General features: G+C 42.0%; 2 protein-coding genes across 3 annotated transcripts in view; one reads left to right on the forward strand and one right to left on the reverse strand.

Annotated features, from left to right (window-relative positions):
• The window catches only part of nubp2 (nucleotide binding protein 2 (MinD homolog, E. coli)), a 23,208-nt gene extending 11,897 nt beyond the window's left edge, over positions 1-11,311 (reverse strand). Inside the window, exon 1 of the mRNA XM_034193188.1 lies at positions 11,301-11,311. The gene's annotated coding sequence lies outside the window, so the exon portion shown is untranslated. The remainder of the gene's footprint in view (positions 1-11,300) is intronic.
• Positions 1-19,332, forward strand: part of LOC117530295 (SPRY domain-containing SOCS box protein 3-like) — a 23,816-nt gene extending 4,484 nt beyond the window's left edge. The window contains exons 2-7 of one of the 2 annotated variants that reach the window (XM_034193185.1): positions 9,861-10,014; positions 10,724-10,895; positions 16,872-17,059; positions 17,193-17,295; positions 18,583-18,708; positions 18,796-19,332. In XM_034193185.1, the coding sequence (XP_034049076.1) occupies positions 9,886-10,014; positions 10,724-10,895; positions 16,872-17,059; positions 17,193-17,295; positions 18,583-18,708; positions 18,796-19,313 (1,236 nt within the window). In that variant the 5' untranslated portion in view covers positions 9,861-9,885 and the 3' untranslated portion in view covers positions 19,314-19,332. The remainder of the gene's footprint in view (positions 1-9,860; positions 10,015-10,723; positions 10,896-16,871; positions 17,060-17,192; positions 17,296-18,582; positions 18,709-18,795) is intronic. The other variant, XM_034193186.1, reaches the window with a different exon arrangement.
• The last annotated feature ends 1 nt before the right edge of the window (position 19,333 follows it).

Consider the following 19,333-nt stretch of genomic DNA (forward strand, 5'->3'; position numbering starts at 1 on the left):
TTAAAAGCAATGTGGAGAATTTAATGAATGTGAGCATCTCTCTGGACCCTATTATTTTCTTACTGGATGTTTTTCCAGACAACTTTTCTCAGGATCAAAAACTTCTGCTTCACCTTCTTCCGCAAGAAAAATTATCACAATTTATTGGTTGAAACCGGAATCTCCCACAGTTGAACAATGGACTCAAAAAATCAAACATATGTATATGATGGAGCGGTTGACAGCTCAACTTAATTTAAAGGCTCCGGTCTTCGATAGAAGATGGGGGCTGATTATTGACTTTCTTAAATAGAGCATAAGCCTACACCTTTTTGATTTTTAATTGTATGTATTTTTATGTGATGCCCAGTCTCAGGACAATGTTATTGTTATTGTCTTTGAAATGACAATAAAGTAAAAAAAATAAATAAATACTCGTATACATACAAGGTCTGTTAGAAAAGTATCCGACCTTTTTATTTTTTCAAAAACCTGATGGATTTGAATCACGTGTGCTTGCATGAGCCAACCTTGAACCTTCGTGCTGTCGATTGCGTCATTTGCTTGTAGGCAGCCTTTGTGTGAGGATGGGTGGAGTCTCTCGTCGTTTTTTTCTTTGCAAGGAAAATGGTGGAACAACTGGAGCAGCACGACTGCATCAAATTTTGCCAGAAATTGGGCGACAGCCAGGTGGAAACCATTTGGATTATTCAGACGGCTTTCGGTGACGATCCTCTGGGCATCACACAGATTAAGGAGCGGTACAACCGGTTTAAAGACGGCCGCACAACGGTGGAGAGCGAGCCGCGCTCCGGTCAGCCATCAACACGCTGAAATGACCAGATCATTTCCAAAGTGAACGCTGTGATGATGCGGGACCGTCGTGTGACTATCCAAGAAATTGTGGAAGAGGTGGACATCAGCACTTTTCGGCACATTCCACTGTGACAGAAGATTTGGCCATGAAAAGAGTTGCGGCGAAATTCATCGGCACAAAGCTGATGGCGCAGCAAAAGCGCCTCCGTGTTGAAGTCTCACAGGACATGTTGGGACATGCCCAGCTCGTCCACCATTTGGAAGATTCAGACGGCTTTCGGTGGCTTTTCAATCGTGTAACTATCCGAGAAATTGTGGTCGAGGTGAGCATGTCACAGCATGTCCTGTGAGGCTTCAACATGGTGGCGCTTTTGTTCTGCCATCAGCTTCGTGCCGAAGCCATCGGCATGTATGAGGTCTGTTAGAAAAGTATCTGACCTTTTTATTTTTTGCAAAAACCTGATGGATTTGAATCATGTGTGCTTGCATGAGCCAACCTTGAACCTTCGTGCGCATGCGTGAACTTTTTCACACCTGTCGATTGCGTCATTTGCTGGTAAGCAGCCTTTGTGTGGGACGTGTGCTCTGCGCTCGGCGGATTTTTATTTCAAGGAAAAAGACGGAACGACTGGAGCAGCGGCGCATCAAATTTTGCCACAAACTGGGCGACCTCCAGGTGGAAACCATTCGGATTATTCAGACGGCTTTCGGTGACGATCCTATGGGCATCACACAGCTTAAAGAGCGGTACAACCAGTTTAAAGATGTCCGCACAACAGTGGATAGCACACCGCGCTCCGGGCGGCCATCAACATGCTGAAATGACCAGATCATTCCAAAGTGAACGCTGTGGTGATGCGGGACCATTGTGTGACTATCTGAGAAATTGCGGAAGAAGTGGACATCAGCACTTTTTCGGTACATTCCACTGTAGAAGATTTTCACTGTAGAAGACAGAAGATTTGGCCATGAAAAGAGTGGCTGTGAAATTCATGCGGCTTCTGACAGCGGAGCAAAAGCACCTCTATGTTAAAGTCTCACAGGACATGTTGTGACATGCCTACCTCTTCCACAATTTCTCGGATAGTCACACGACTGAAAAGTCACCGAAAGCTGTCTGAATCTGAATTCAGATTACAGTGCTGAATTCTATCTGAATTTTTCTTAAATCCTCCAAACCGTGACTATCCAGGGTTGGGACCAGGAAGCAGAGTTGTAGTCTTACACACCTCTCTGCAGCTTCTCTCCCCCTGCCATCCCCTCATTACCCCATCCCCGTAGAGACAGTGCCTGCCCCCAGACCACCAATAACCAGCAAAAATCTATTTAAGCATAAAAATTCAAAAAGAAAAAATAATATAGCACCTTCAACTGCACCACAGACTAAAACAGTTAAACGTGGTCTATTAAACATTAGGTCTCTCTCTTCTAAGTCCCTGTTGGTAAATGATATAATAATTGATCAACATATTGATTTATTCTGCCTTACAGAAACCTGGTTACAGCAGGATGAATATGTTAGTTTAAATGAGTCAACACCCCCGAGTCACACTAACTGTCAGAATGCTTGTAGCACGGGCCGAGGCGGAGGATTAGCAGCAATCTTCCACTCCAGCTTGTTAATTAATCAAAAACCCAGACAGAGCTTTAATTCATTTGAAAGCGTGTCTCTTAGTCTTGTCCATCCAAATTGGAAGTCCCAAAAACCAGTTTTATTTGTTGTTATCTATCGTCCACCTGGTCGTTACTGTGAGTTTCTCTGTGAATTTTCGGACCTTTTGTCTGACTTAGTGCTTAGCTCAGATAAGATAATTATAGTGGGCAATTTTAACATCCACACAGATGCTGAGAATGAAAGCCTCAACACTGCATTTAGTCTATTGTTAGACTCGATTGGCTTTGCTCAAAATGTAAATGAGTCCACCCACCACTTTAATCATACCTTAGATCTTGTTCTGACTTATGGTATGGAAATTGAAGACTTAACAGTATTCCCTGAAAACCCCCTTATGTCTGATCATTTCTTAATAACATTTAAATTTACTCTGATGGACTACCCAGCAGTGGGGAATAAGTTTCATTACAGTAGAAGTCTTTCAGAAAGCGCTGTAACTAGGTTTAAGGATATGATTCCTTCTTTATGTTCTCCAATGCCATATACCAACACAGGGCAGAGTAGCTACCTAAACTCTGTGAGTGAGATAGATTATCTCGTCAATAGTTTTATATCCTCATTGAGGACAACTTTGGATGCTGTAGCTCCTCTGAAAAAGAGAGCCTTAAATCAGAAGTGCCTGACTCCGTGGTATAACTCACAAACTCGCAGCTTAAAGCAGATAACCCGTAAGTTGGAGAGGAAATGGCGTCTCACTAATTTAGAAGATCTTCACTTAGCCTGGAAAAAGAGTCTGTTGCTCTATAAAAAAAGCCCTCCGTAAAGCTAGGACATCTTACTACTCATCACTAATTGAAGAAAATAAGAATAACCCCAGGTTTCTTTTCAGCACTGTAGCCAGGCTGACAAAGAGTCAGAGCTCTATTGAGCCGAGTATTCCTTTAACTTTAACTAGTAATGACTTCATGACTTTCTTTGCTAATAAAATTTTAACTATTAGAGAAAAAAATACTCATAACCATCCCAAAGACATATCGTTCTCTTTGGCTGCTTTCAGTGATGCCGGTATTTGGTTAGACTCTTTCTCTCCGATTGTTCTGTCTGAGTTATTTTCATTAGTTACTTCCTCCAAACCATCAACATGTCTATTAGTCCCCATTCCTACCAGGCTGCTCAAGGAAGCCCTACCATTAATTAATGCTTCAATCTTAAATATGATCAATCTGTCTTTATTAGTTGGCTATGTACCACAGGCTTTTAAGGTGGCAGTAATTAAACCATTACTTAAAAAGCCATCACTTGACCCAGCTATCTTAGTTAATTATAGGCCAATCTCCAGCCTTCCCTTTCTCTCAAAAATTCTTGAAAGGGTAGTTGTAAAACAGCTAACTGATCATCTGCAGAGGAATGGTCTATTTGAAGAGTTTCAGTCAGGGTTTAGAATTCATCATAGTACAGAAACAGCATTAGTGAAGGTTACAAATTATCTTCTTATGGCCTCAGACAGTGGACTCATCTCTGTGCTTGTTCTGTTAGACCTCAGTGCTGCTTTTGATACTGTTGACCATAAAATTTTATTACAGAGATTAGAGCATGCCATAGGTATTAAAGGCACTGCGCTGCGGTGGTTTGAATCATATTTATCTAATAGATTACAATTTGTTCATGTAAATGGGGAATCTTCTTCACAGACTAAGGTTAATTATGGAGTTCCACAAGGTTCTGTGCTAGGACCAATTTTATTCACTTTATACATGCTTCCCTTAGGCAGTATTATTAGACAGAATTGCTTAAATTTTCATTGTTATGCAGATGATACTCAGCTTTATCTATCCATGAAGCCAGAGGACACACACCAATTAGCTAAACTGCAGGATTGTCTTACAGACATAAAGACATGGATGACCTCTAATTTCCTGCTTTTAAACTCAGATAAAACTGAAGTTATTGTACTTGGCCCCACAAATCTTAGAAACATGGTGTCTAACCAGATCCTTACTCTGGATGGCATTACCCTGACCTCTAGTAATACTGTGAGAAATCTTGGAGTCATTTTTGATCAGGATATGTCATTCAATGCACATATTAAACAAATATGTAGGACTGCTTTTTTGCATTTACGCAATATCTCTAAAATTAGAAAGGTCTTGTCTCAGAGTGATACTGAAAAACTAATTCATGCATTTATTTCCTCTAGGCTGGACTATTGTAATTCATTATTATCAGGTTGTCCTAAAAGTTCCCTGAAAAGCCTTCAGTTCATTCAAAATGCTGCAGCTAGAGTACTGACAGGGACTAGAAGGAGAGAGCATATTTCACCCATATTGGCCTCTCTTCATTGGCTTCCTGTTAATTCTAGAATAGAATTTAAAATTCTTCTTCTTACTTACAAGATTTTGAATAATCAGGTCCCATCTTATCTTAGGGACCTCATAGTACCATATCACCCCAACAGAGCGCTTCGCTCTCAGACTGCAGGCTTACTTGTAGTTCCTAGGGTTTGTAAGAGTAGAATGGGAGGCAGAGCCTTCAGCTTTCAGGCTCCTCTCCTGTGGAACCAGCTCCCAATTCAGATCAGGGAGACAGACACCCTCTCTACTTTTAAGATTAGGCTTAAAACTTTCCTTTTTGCTAAAGCTTATAGTTAGGGCTGGATCAGGTGACCCTGAACCATCCCTTAGTTATGCTGCTATAGACTTAGACTGCTGGGGGGTTCCCATAATGCAGTGAGTGTTTCTTTCTCTTTTTGCTCTGTATGCACCACTCTGCATTTAATCATTAGTGATTGATCTCTGCTCTTTTCCACAGCATGTCTTTTTCCTGGTTCTCTCCCTCAGCCCCAACCAGTCCCAGCAGAAGACTGCCCCTCCCTGAGCCTGGTTCTGCTGGAGGTTTCTTCCTGTTAAAAGGGAGTTTTTCCTTCCCACTGTCGCCAAGTGCTTGCTCACAGGGGGTCATTTTGACAGTTGGGGTTTTTCCGTAATTATTGTATGGTTTTGCCTTACAATATGAAGCGCCTTGGGGCAACTGTTTGTTGTGATTTGGCGCTATATAAATAAAATTGATTTGATTTGAATCATCCGAATGGTTTCCACTTGGCTGTCGCCCAGTTTCTGGCAAAATTTGATGCAGCGCTGCTCCAGTCATTCCGATTTTTTCCTTGAAATGAAACTCCGCCGAGCGCTCTGCACATGTGCTCACACAAAGGCTGGTTACCAGAAAATGATGCAATCGACAGGTGTGAAAAAGTTCACACGTGCACGAAGGTTCAAGGTTTGCCCATGCAAGCACACGTGATTCAAATCCATCAGGTTTTTGCAAAAAATCAAAAGGTCCGATACTCTTCTAACAGACCTCATATGTCTGTCACAGTGTTTTTGAGTATGTATTATATGACTCTGATTATGAGGTCATTCATACCAATCAATCATAAACATTTTGTTAATTAATATATGCTTTAGATCAGCCAGCATTTGACCACACTTCAAAATCTATTCACTTCTATATATCTATCCAAGTAATATTCCCACCAAGTTGGAAGGAAATCCGTTCAGCCATTTTTGAGTTATTTTGTCCGCAGACACACACACACAGACAGACACCAGTGAAAACCATAGAAAGAAACAAGTCAGCACTGCTCTGAGTCAATAAAAATCATCTGCTTCCTAATTGATAAAAGCTGGAAGGGTAGTGGGACAAAACCTACAGTTCAGATATGGTTCGTGTAATTATTGATCTTTATTGTCCTGTGTGATTAGTGGGCATTTGGTGTGTGTGTGTGTGTGTGCTCCTGCTGGTGAAGCCGCTAACATAAGTTGGGCTAAATTGGCACAGCAGAAGGTAGGGGTTAAAGGTCAGACACGTGTATGGAAACAGCTCCTCTCGCCAACTGCAGCATACGGCAGAGATCGAAACAGGCGCCCAGGTGTGCACGATCAGCCTGTCAGTGAGGAGAAGCGTGTCCTCCAGTATGTCTTACTCCCTTTTTTCACATCTTGACATAGAAGACAAAGCTTTTAAAAAGTTAGTGTGATATCATTCTTGCAGGTTTTGAGAGCCACAAACTGAGAAATATTACAACATGAGTGCGGTTGCCATCCTGAACCTGACACAGTTCTGTTGTGTGGTTGATACAGAAAGGTGCAGCGCCCAAGAATGTACCCAGACCTGAGCTTGACTTTTCAAATATGAGAAACACAAAATGAAACAATTGTTTCACAGCATGAATCATGAGCATGATTTGGGTTGAAACACTGAATGGAACTTTAGTGGACAGTTGGATCCAGTAGCTCTGGATCTGCCTCAACAAAACGAACAACTTGTGAGCAAATTTGGGAGTTGATTTTGTTTTTTGTTTTGTTTTTGGAGAGGAGTTTATGTTCCCAGATTGCCTTAAGGTGCCTTGACACTTGCACGAATTTGATCCGCGCACTGGTATGCAGTTTGCCGTGCAGGAGAGTAAATGCATTGTAAACCGTTGTGAACTGTGCGCTGCTTCGTGCAAGTGCGCAAAGACAATTTAGAAATGTTCAAAATCTGTCACTCATTAATTATGTGAACTTCACGTGAACATTGTGCAAACAGTTAAAAAACAGAGTGCGAGTGCGTCAGCGCACTGTATCAGAGTGCAGCTCATCTGAACGATTATAATGAGATGTTAAATCTATTATAAACATACTTCTACAGTTACTCATAAGAAGGAATGAACATGCAACTGTTTTACCAAGCTGTTACAATATAATTACAAATAATTACCTTTTAGACTATTCCAAATGCGGTCTCCACCTCATGAAGCAGAGAGAGAGAGAGACTGTAGTTAGAATGGTCCTTTTTGGAGCAAAAGCAATTAGAGCTGTTTTCATCAGCCAGAAACTGAGAGAAAATGATTAATCCATTACAAAATAATTATTTTATATACGCAGCGTCCAGCGGCATCCAGCTGGGAACACAGCGGGTGGGATCGTCACAACAAAGTGCATGGGAGTGCGGAGCCAAAATGTGCACAAGTGTCAAGGCACCTTTCAGAATGCAGGAAAAAGGCTATTCGCCCTGTTGAGATATCCCATAATCCCTTGCGCGCCAGAGAGTTGCTGCGGTCTAAACAACATAGAGAATCCACATGACAACAATTGCACATAAACATTATACTACCAAAATGTACTTTTTTTTTTTTTATGCTTTTCATCATGTTAATAAGAAACTGCTGCATGAGACCCTGAAAACTTCCAAATAATCTGTGTCTGCTACATTTAATCTGCGTGGAATTTAATAAACACAAACCAAATTTTAGACATCTTATATACACTCAACAAAAATATAAACGCAACACTTTTGGTTTTGCTCCCATTTTGTATGAGATGAACTCAAAGATCTAAAACTTTTTCCACATACACAATATTACCATTTCTCTCAAATACTGTTCACAAACCAGTCTAAATCTGTGATAGTGAGCACTTCTCCTTTGCTGAGATAATCCATCCCACCTCACAGGTGTGCCATATCAAGATGCTGATTAGACACCATGATTAGTGCACAGGTGTGCCTTAGACTGCCCACAATAAAAGGCCACTCTGAAAGGTGCAGTTTTATCACACAGCACAATGCCACAGATGGTGCAAGATTTGAGGGAGCGTGCAATTGGCATACTGACAGCAGGAATGTCAGTTGCTCGTGTATTGAATGTTCATTTCTCTACCATAAGCCGTCTCCAAAGGCGTTTCAGAGAATTTGGCAGTACATCCAACCAGCCTCACAACCGCAGACCACGTGTAACCACACCAGCCCAGGACCTCCACATCCAGCATGTTCACCTCCAAGATCGTCTGAGACCAGCCACTCGGACAGCTGCTGAAACAATCGGTTTGCATAACCAAAGAATTTCTGCACAGACTGTCAGAAACCGTCTCAGGGAAGCTCATCTGCATGCTCGTCGTCCTCATCGGGGTCTCGACCTGACTCCAGTTCGTCATCGTAACTGACTTGAGTGGGCAAATGCTCACATTTGCTGGTGTTTGGCACGTTGGAGAGGTGTTCTCTTCACGGATGAATCCCGGTTCACACTGTTCAGGGCAGATGGCAGACAGCGTGTGTGGCGTCAGTGTGGGTGAGCGGTTTTCTGATGTCAATGTTGTGGATCGAGTGGCCCATGGTGGCGGTGGGGTTATGGTATGGGCAGGCGTCTGTTATGGATGAAGAACACAGGTGCATTTTATTGATGGCATTTTGAATGTACAGAGATACCGTGATGAGATCCTGAGGCCCATTGTTGTGCCATACATCCAAGAACATCACCTCATGTTGCAGCAGGATAATGCACGGCCCCATGTTGCAAGGATCTGTATACAATTCTTGGAAGCTGAAAATGTCCCAGTTCTTGCATGGCTGGCATACTCACCGGACATGTCACCCATTGAGCATGTTTGGGATGCTCTGGACCGGCGTATACGACAGCGTGTACCAGTTCCTGCCAATATCCAGCAACTTCGCACAGCCATTGAAGAGGAGTGGACCAACATTCCACAGGCCACAATTGACAACCTGATCAACTCTATGCGAAGGAGATGTGTTGCACTGCATGAGGCAAATGGTGGTCACACCAGATACTGACTGGTATCCCGCCCCAAATAAAACAAAACTGCACCTTTCAGAGTGGCCTTTTATTGTGGGCAGTCTAAGGCACACGTGTGCAGTAATCATGGTGTCTAATCAGCATCTTGATATGGCACACCTGTGAGGTGGGATGGATTATCTCAGCAAAGGAGAAGTGCTCACTATCACAGATTTAGACTGGTTTGTGAACAATATTTGAGGGAAATGGTGATATTGTGTATGTGGAAAAAGTTTTAGATCTTTGAGTTCATCTCATACAAAATGGGAGCAAAACCAAAAGTGTTGCGTTTATATTTTTGTTGAGTGTATATTACTCTGGAACAAAGAGGACAAACAGTGTTGTAAAGGACAATAAGCAGGATGTTACAGAGCAAACTTCACTTTCCTCCAGAACGGCATGATCAGGAAGCGAACGTAGCTCACAGCAGCTCCCATTGAAAATTACGGAGGAACAACCTGAGTTTCTCACACATTTACATAAAGCAAACACAATAACAACATCTATAAACCCAGAGAATATATTCACGAGAGTTTAAGGCACAATATACAAAGGGTTTTATGTTGCGATGTTAATGCTGTTGTCCATGTGCAGCCTGATCAGAGCGTCTCAATGCATTTCTCAATGTTACTGACATCTTGCAGCGCGGCAACCTCTCCGAAGTTTTGCAAGATTTTGTTGGATTTGAAACTTCAATAGGGCGAATAGATTTGAAAACTATTCCAGGTGGAGCATGCCTCTGGACTCTCACCCCCCCCCCCAAAAAAAAAATCATCTAAAGCTAGATCCGCCCCTGTAATCGTGGTCCACCCTCACCACCTGTCCCGTTTGTTTGTGTGCCAGCTGGTCCTGCTGTTGGGGAGCTGCCATGCTGAGGAGAAGCAGGGACGGCCGAGCTCGGCTTCTGACCTGGAGCGAAACACCGCAACACACCGATGCCGTGGCAGTGATCCAGAAGATGGACAGAGCAGAATGGGAAAGCCGCATGATGGCACAGGTGAGGTACAGAAGTTCTTATGGAAACAACAACAAAAAAAGGCTGAAAAAACAGAAAGGAAAGAAAAGAACCTGATAGGAGTGTGAACCGTGAAGAATTCAGAGTATGACCGGAATCACAAGCGTCAATGCTTGATGTCAGAAGATAAGGATGGAAAAATTTCTAGTTGTCATTAGAAGAGACGAGGCATTCAAAGAGAAACTTTCCAACCTGGGTATCAGAACATTTCCACTGAGACTGTCCCCTGTTTGTTTTAGACCACTGCAGGAGTTGGGGTATTTTTAGGAAGTGGTGCACATGAGTACCATCACCAACTACAACAAAGAGGAGTTTTGAGAAGAAAAACCCAGTCTGGTTGGGTGTTAAAGCTGGAGGTGGAGCCAAGAAACTATTTTGCAGTTTAGATAAACATGGCCTAGAGGTTAGAGAGATATGAGCTTGTGACCAGATGATTATTGGTTCAGTTCCCCGTCAGACAGGCAAATCTCTAAGGTCTGTTGGGCAATCCCCAAGTTGCAAGTGTGCAGTTGAGCACCTGACGTCAGTGTGTGTGTGAATGTGAGTTATCACTGTAAAGAACTTTGAACATTCGATAGAAATGCACCCATTTATCAGTAAATCATCTTGCTTCCTTCTACTCCAACATCCTCAGATTACGGCTACAAATACAAACTTGAAGGATGTTTGTACGTCTTCATCTTTCAATCAGGTTAACAGTGATTCAGAACATGAGGTGGATTACCTGACGAGTTCGCCGGATGTTTCTGGCGTGGCAGATGAGTCTTTCTGCCTTTGCCACCTTCAGGAAGCGCTGAGTCCAGCGGATGGGCTGCTGGACTTTGACCCCATCAGAGACTGCCTCTGTGGGGAGGAAGATCAGGGTGAGAAATGACTACAGCCACTTTATCAATATCCAGCTGAAGTAAATCAGCAATCCAAGGGTTGTTATCTATATAGGCGTTACTGTGTTTGTTCTAGCAAACCCACGTTGAGATTTTTTTGTCTTCACAATGTTTATTTGGCGCCACTCTGCAGTAATGATGTGACTGGAGCTGCAAAATGGTAACTGGAGACCTTGGAATCAAAGACCTCAGTAACAGTGGTACCGATATGATCTCTGAGCCACTACACTGTCAGAAGTGCTATGATCTTGGAACCGTTGCCATCTCGGAAACTCATGTAGTAATCCAAAATGAACCACTATGATCTCGGGAACCGCTGCTGTCCCGGGGTTGCGTTGTTCCAAGGTCTCTAACACATTAAGTAAATTCACATGCGTTTCATACACGTTCATCGAGCTTAATATTTGTTCTTAGCGTGCTAAATTTATTTATTAATGTGGTGTTCCTCATGTAGAAACTGTTCAGGGTTCAGCCCCCTTCACAACGGGCCTGCGTAGAGTTGCACTGTGCAGCGTATCGAGTACGCAGAAATGACTGCGTCTAGCCTGGAGTGGCTAAAAAGAGCCAGGTACCGCAGGTCTCCTCCCCTACTGTGATTGGTTGAGAGCTCTGAGCTCTGATTGGTGCATAACTTATGATGTCGGGGCTTTCCCCTGTTGAGGGGGAGGGTTAGGAGTCGCACCATCCTCCAACAAGGAGGCCGCCATGTTTTTCTGTTTTTGTCATGTTGTCTCACGTTCGTGGCATTGTAAGGTGTGACCAGTGGGAATTCCCACCATATCAGGTTATATAATGGCCACCGAATGCAGGTGTAATGTGCATCGCCTACGCCGGAAGCAGGCTAGACTGTGTCATGAAAAAAATGTTGCGAGCAGGGGAAAGCTTGGCCCACCACTTCTTCTTCTGTGGTTTTGAAGCTTCACTGCCAGCAAAGTCCAGTGGGATGAATAAAATCTACCAATGCAGGTATGCACTGATTAAAAAAAAATAACCTAAAAGGATTTTTTTTTTTTTTCGGATTGGTGTAGGGTAGCATACAGTTGCGTAGGCATTGTGTACAATAGCATAATGTTGCATTGACTAGCATACAGTAGCATTGTGTTGACTAGCATACAGTAGCATTGTGTTGACTAGCATACAGTAGCATTGTGTGACTAGCATACAGTAGCATTGTGTTGACTAGCATACAGTAGTGCAGACCCGGTGCCAGAAAAAAAAATATTAAGGGGGTGATGAGTTTATCACAGGGGGCGGGGTTTGCCCCCCCCCCCCCAAAAAAAAGTGCGCACCAGAGGGGACGTGCCTCTGCGCATGCGTAATGAATTGGGTGTGCTCCTGGAAAGCTCGTGTATTTAGGCTACACCGTTGTAAGAGACTAAGAGTAAAGAGTGATGACAGTATTTTTTTTTTTTATTAGTTTTTGAACGTATAGACCCTCGGTCAAGTGATCTCCTGCATACCACCGAGCCGCTGTTCTGTCGAGATGAGGTGCGTCAAAACATTAACGTGTGACAGGACTGCTCATTTATAGAGCAGTTTTCTGAAGAAAAATCATTGGAAATGTTTTTTTTGTTGTTGTTGTTGTTTGTTACCTCAAAATTTCTGATTATTGTTAAAAAAAAGTTTAGAACTCTTGTAATTAAAATAGCTAAATAAATCAATAAATGGTTCTTTAGAAACCTTTCATCTGTAAATTAAAACCACCTGTTATTTCAGATTAGATAATTTCTTGTTTAACATAAGGAACCTTGGACATTTCTTTTTAGACAAATAAAATAACATGGAAACTTGTACATTTTTTTTTAAGTCTGGTAGATTATTTATATCTCATTTCAACCAGAAAAACAAACACTAAATAAATACAAATGTTATTATAATTGCAACAGGAAATAATTTAACAATGACTGCAGTGTGATTGTAAAGTAGGATTTCTGTGACATAAACCTCATGATGATTTTTTTTAATGGTCATTTCAACTTGTAATTTCGTCAAAATATGTAATTGCCTTTAATGTTGTTATCAGGACAGAGTTATTTCTAAAATATGAATTTGAACACAATAAGTGGAGAGCTTCTACCTGTGCAAATGTCTTTTGACTTTGATTCGTGGACATTTTTAATGATCCGTTCATTTATTGTTAAAATATAAAATGAAACAGCTTTTTAAAAAATAATAAAATAGTTGCTGTTGAAAGAGCCTTTTATTTAGAAGCAGGTGATGTTCTGCTGGATTCTCAGGACCAGGTGAAGGTCTCTTCTGCAGCTTTGACCTCTGGTGGTGTTGCTGAGACACTTTTTTTCCTATTTTGAAGAGCAGAGATGTTTTCTTTCGACTGGACTTCGTGGTGTTCAGCTCATCAATGGAAGTTTGGTTGTCTGCACAGCAAATGTTCCTGATTGGGACAAATAAAAATATTTCTTTAAATATAAAGAAACACTAAACAGTTTATATAAAAAAAAAGGGGGGGAAAAATGGCGGAAAAAAAAAACCCACCTGAAAAATAAGTTATTTAAAGTTGAGCTTTTGTGGTGTCTGAAAAAAGCTGTAGCTTTATTTGGTAAAAAAATAAAGACTGAAACCATTTAGAAATTAAAGCGTTCACTCAGATCAACTGTGCTAAAAAGCTAAGCTAACGTTAGCTGATCATTAAATCTTCACAGCAGTGCAGAAATGTCACATTTTATTTTTATTTTATCCTCACCTCGATAAAGCTGCAGAACTAACCTCCATTGGGCAAACTGGGACTTCGCATATATCCAAAAGTGGGAGATTTCGGACTGACTGGGTTTGCTCCATCCCCCCGGCTGCCTGCCTCGGTCTGCCCAGGAATGATGCCTGAAGGCCGGCTTTTCCGTGCGGGTCGGACCGCTGTCGCGGTTCGATCGATATCCCACCAAGTCGTCAGTCCTCCCTCGGTCGGCGTCACTCCGAAAAGTAGCTGAAAAAAAACTTCTCCCAACAGGGTGATGGGAGAATCGTTCTACTGCTGTTTTTTAAAGTTTTTTTTTGTGGTTCAGGCGACCCAAATTCAAGATGGCGATCGCTGAACTTTTTTCAGGTTGTGGAAACAGCCAGAGTGGACGTGGCCGCAATCTCTGCCCCCCTTGCCGCTTCCAAGTGACGCGTCTGACGTCACGATGCGTTGGGAAATGCACCGGCCTGCCGTTACGACGCATTGGGAAGTGTTAAAGCGTCGTGCTGAAGCTTGCAGTGTGAAAGGCCCTTGACACTGCTTGAATAAATCGAGCTTGCCCTCTGCCGCACTGACAAGCGCAACCCTCAACCTATCAAATCGCTTGAACACAGACACACGCTTTAGTTAATTAATTTGGTTTATTTGTTAAATACGTGATATTATTGAATAACTAATATTTTGCTATATTTTCCAGTATTTCTTTTTCTTTCTTTTTTATTTTTATTTTTTTGATAACTCTAACATCCGAGGGGGCGAGGTTGATGACGTGAGGGGGCGTCGCCCCCAAACGCCCCCTCGTGGCGCCGGGTCCGCAGTAGCGTGGTGATGCGTCGACTAACATACAGTAGCGCGGTGATGCGTCGACTAGCATACAGTAGCGTAGTGTTGCATAGCAATGCATCCAGTACTCTACGCCGAATGTCTGCGAAAAAAATTAAACATTTTGAATTTTTTGCATCCTTTTCACATATTGCCAAGTAGGGCTGCATAAACTCAGTGTAGTCAGTATGATGCATTACGCAATTCTGCATTGGCCCGGTGTGAAAGGGGCTTTAGTCTCCATGAGTTAAGAAATTATGTTAAAAAGGAAAAATTCTGCAGTGGACTTTAAGACAAGTTGAAGAGTACGTGGTGTTCAGTGTTAGAAATTCCATTAAAAAAGGAAAAGAAAACTGGAGATTTTTCATAAGTGTTGTGTCGGCTGTAGTGCCCTCCAGTAAAGCACAGTGTGTTTTCTGCAGCGGACGTTAAGTGGCTGCTTTTTATAATTATTATTTTTGTGGTGCTGACTGTGTACCAGCGGTGACCTTTGGCCCCCTGTGGTGACTGCACCTCATGACGGAGAAGCACTTTGAAGCTCCGTCAGGCTCACAGAGCCACAATACTGATGTTAATTGAGCGTTTATCCCTTTCCCAGACGTGGCGGCTCCCTTACCAAAAAATAGTACTGATAAGTATATAAAAAGTAAACTAGAAGTATACTTGAAACATACTTGCATATACTACTTTTTGGTAAGGGATTCCAAGATCTCCAGTTGCTTTCGGTGTGCTGTCGCTAAAATTCAATATATGATTCTTGAAGAGAATAACGTGAGGAACACATTTTTAAAACTTAGCACGACAAGACAAATATTATGGGAAATATCGACGAAAACATCAAACGAAATTTCGTGACTATTTACCCCTTTCCTTTAAGAGTATCCCTTAAACAAATATTAAGAGAGACAAAACAAAATTTAGGGACTATTTATAAGCCCACAACATATGATATTAATACATGTGGTAAGTGGTTCTGAGATCACTGGTCATGGAGTCGCGTGGTTGCGAGGTCTCTACAAACCTGCAAAATTATAGACACTGAAGATGGTGAATCCTTAATGCTATAGTGTGTTGGATTTAGTGTCATCTAGTGGTGAAGTTGCAGATTCCATTATGCCTTTGGAGGTTACTTTTTTGTTTCCAGTCACATTTTTTCCTCTTTGTTGGCAAGCTCATTCTAAACTTATAAATGCATTTATTCATTGTTGCAGGTCATTTATACAATGTTGAAACAGATGCTTATGAATGCTAAATTTCCGTTTCTGCTAATAAAGAAAAACCCTTCAGTACGTCCAGAAAGTATTCACAGCTTTTTCCCCTCAAAATGTTACTCACAACACCCCATAATGACAACATGAAAAAAGTTTTTTTTTAATTATTTATTTATTTATTTATTTGTAAATTTATTAAAAATTAAAAACTAAGAAATCACATGTACAAGGTCTGTTAGAAAAGTATCCGACCTTTTTATTTTTTTCAAAATCCATATGGATTTGAATCATATGTGATTGCATCAGCCAAGCTTGAACCTTCGTGCGCATGCGTGAGTTTTTTCACGCCTGTCGGTTGTGTCATTCGCCTGTGAGCAGGCTTTGTGTGAGCACTGGTCCACCCGTCTCGTCGGATTTTTATTGCGAATAAATTTTTCCAGAAACTGTGAGAGACCTCCAGGTGGACACCGTTCGGAAAATTAATATGGCTTTCAGGGACGATTTTATGGGGATTACACAGATTAAGGAGTGATCCAGACGGTTTAAAGACCGCTCCCAGCCCCCATCGACAGGCTGACACCCCGCTGGAACAACCAGATCATTTCCAATGTGAAGGCTTTGTTGATCCGGGACCCTCGTCTGACTTTCAAAAAAAGCTGAAGATGTGGACCATCAGCACTTTTTGGTACATTCCACCGTTACAGGAGTTTTTTTCATGGAAAGAAAAGTGGCAGGGACGCGCCAACGGAGCCGTTCATTACGCGGACAAAACCACCTCGGTGTTGGTCTCACAGGATGGCTTAAAGGTGGATTTCAGATGGATTCCGGTTGCTTTTCAGTCGTGTGATTATCGATTGTATGTGCATGAGCTGGACCTGCCCCAACATGTCTGGAAGGCTTCATCACGGCGTTGCTTTGCGCCATGCAGCTCCACCGCGACGCGCGGAATTCCTACGCACGTCTGTCTCAATGTGCCAAAAAAATGCTGATGTCTACTCTTTTAACAAATCCTGTGCTAGTCAGACGACATACCGGATCAAGACAGCGTCCAGTTTAGAAATGAATGGCACATTCCACTGTTACAGGAGTTTTTGTCATGGAAAGAGGTCCTTGTCTTTATCACTCATATCTTAAAAATTATCCGCCATTTTAAATGTAACATTCAGATAATCCACGTGAAAGTATATCTCATCAATTTCTTGATGGCATTGTTGTCCGGTGTGGCCTCAGGTTTTGAGTGGGTGTGGGATGAGAACCACAGGTCTATTGGAACCTTCCTCAGCTGTGACAACAGGAAAGTCAGCTTTCACTCGGATTACAGCTGTGGCACAGCGGCTATTCGAGGTACCAAGGAGCTTTCAGATGGTCAACACTTTTGGGAAGTGAAGATGACCTCTCCTGTCTATGGAACTGACATGGTGAGCAGAAGCGAATCTGAACCCCACTAAACTGACTTAGGACTTGCAGATGTGAAGCTTCATAGCCATTATTATGCTTACTTGTTTTTTCTTTCTTCTTGGGTTCGTTTCTTTTGGTACCATATCAACTCAGATGGTGGGAATTGGAAGCTCTGATGTGAACCTGGAGAAATTCAAATACAGCTTTATGAGCCTGCTGGGTCATGATGAGGACAGTTGGGGTCTCTCCTACACAGGTTGGACTTAAATTAAATGAATTAACAGGATACACTTGGGGTGTATAATGTCCAGTCAAGATTCCCCTCATTACTGTGAAATGTTTTGCAAATTTTGCAGCACACACACTCCACATGAAGTACCTACAATGGTACTTTCCACTGCTAAGAATTAGTGAGGTATAAACAGCGGTCAAGAAATGAACATCAACTCATTAATATGCACATTTGTGCAAATGTCATACGTTCACAATCATGTTGCAGTATACACACGCCACATGAGGTACCCACGGTAGTGTGAATATGAACTTTCCACTGTTGGCACTGCTGAGATACTCCCCAGCCATGATTCAACCATTGAAATCTCTCACATTAGTATGCAAATATATGCAAAAATCTTAGCCACACTCATGTTGTAACATGCACTCTACATGATGCATTCATGATGTAAATATGAACTTTCCACTCCTGAGTACTGCTGAGTTATCATGAGAACATAGTCATTCAAATGTACATTTATGATGCAAAAATAATAGTAGCAACACTAATATTGCAACAGGAACATCAAACGAGATACAAACTACAGAGATACAAGTAAAAGCCAATAAATAAATAAACTAAAAATGAACTACGTATTCCACCACCTTTTGTGCTTTAATACATGCACAACTGTGCAATTTATCCTGTGCAATAATTTTACCATATCTATACATACTTATATTCACTTACATTCTATTTTTCACGTAATCTGTTCACATCAGTATTTATGCACCCACCAGCAAACATCACAATATACTTTAGTCACCATTGTTTAAAGTACATGTTTTTCTTTTCTTACATTGTACGACTCTCACTGCTGCAACATGTGATTTTCCCCGCTGTGGGATCAGTATCTTATCTTATAAATAAATAAATAAATAAATACAAATCTTTTATATACAGTAAGTTGTGTGTATTTATGTATATCTACCCCATACCTGTTTTCAGGCAACACTGGCCACATGCCATATGGAGTAAGCGGGTATAGAAAATGTAAGGATGGAGTTGCACATGTTCCTCACATGGTGTAAATATGAGCTTTTTGCCTGAGATTTACTACAAGATCACTGCCCCCTCATTAATATGCAAATTTATGTGCAAATCTCCATCAAAATGTCTTCAAGAGCTACTAATGTGTTTAAGATGATGATATTGTGTCCACAGTAAAATAGATGTTATTTCTGCTGAAGAATTGATACAGGATGGAGATAGTTTGACTGTAATAACTGCTAATTTAATTAAAGATAAATCTTGTTTATCTGTTTTAAGGTCTCTTCCATCATAAAGGGGACAAGTCTAAATTCTCCTCCAGGTTTGGTCATGGTTCTGTTATAGGAGTACACCTAGACACTTGGCATGGCACCTTAACTTTCTACAAGAACCGTTGTTTTATAGGTGAGTATTCTCGGTTTTTTAGTTCCATGAATTTAATTGATGACTGATTTGCATCTCATAGGTGTGAAATGTCTTCTGCTACAACAGGTGTCGCTGCTACTGGTCTGGAGAACAAGAAGTTCTACCCCATGGTGTGCTCCACAGCAGCCAGGAGCAGCATGAAGGTGATCCGCTCCTGTTACACACCAACGACCCTGCAGTATCTTTGCTGTGTCCAAGTCCAACGAGTGTTGCCCCACTGTCCAGATGTACTCGACGTCTTGAAGCTTCCCCCAGGCCTGCACAACTTTCTCCGAGCACGGCTAGGCTGGATCTTCAGTCTCAGCAGCACCAGTGGAGATTTGGAGCACAGCAGGAACATGTCTGAGGATTTGCACGAAGAGACGAGTCTGTCTTTAAGGCCTGTCCCCTGCCCAGAACGCACCCTCAGTGCCTACACCTCCCCAGACCTCTGCCCCTGTCCGTTCCTCGATACAGTCCAACACCAGTGCTGCTGTCAAACCTCAACACAGGTTCAGCCCTGTACCTGCCACTGCCACAGTGACTATGACAGCTGCTCCTCTGAGCCAGAAGACTACCAGTGCAAAAGGTGTCGCTGGATTTGACTCTGTAGTTGTAGACGTAG

The sequence above is a fragment of the Thalassophryne amazonica genome, chromosome 18 (genome assembly GCF_902500255.1).
Source record: "Thalassophryne amazonica chromosome 18, fThaAma1.1, whole genome shotgun sequence".
Taxonomy (NCBI): Eukaryota; Metazoa; Chordata; class Actinopteri; order Batrachoidiformes; family Batrachoididae; genus Thalassophryne; species Thalassophryne amazonica.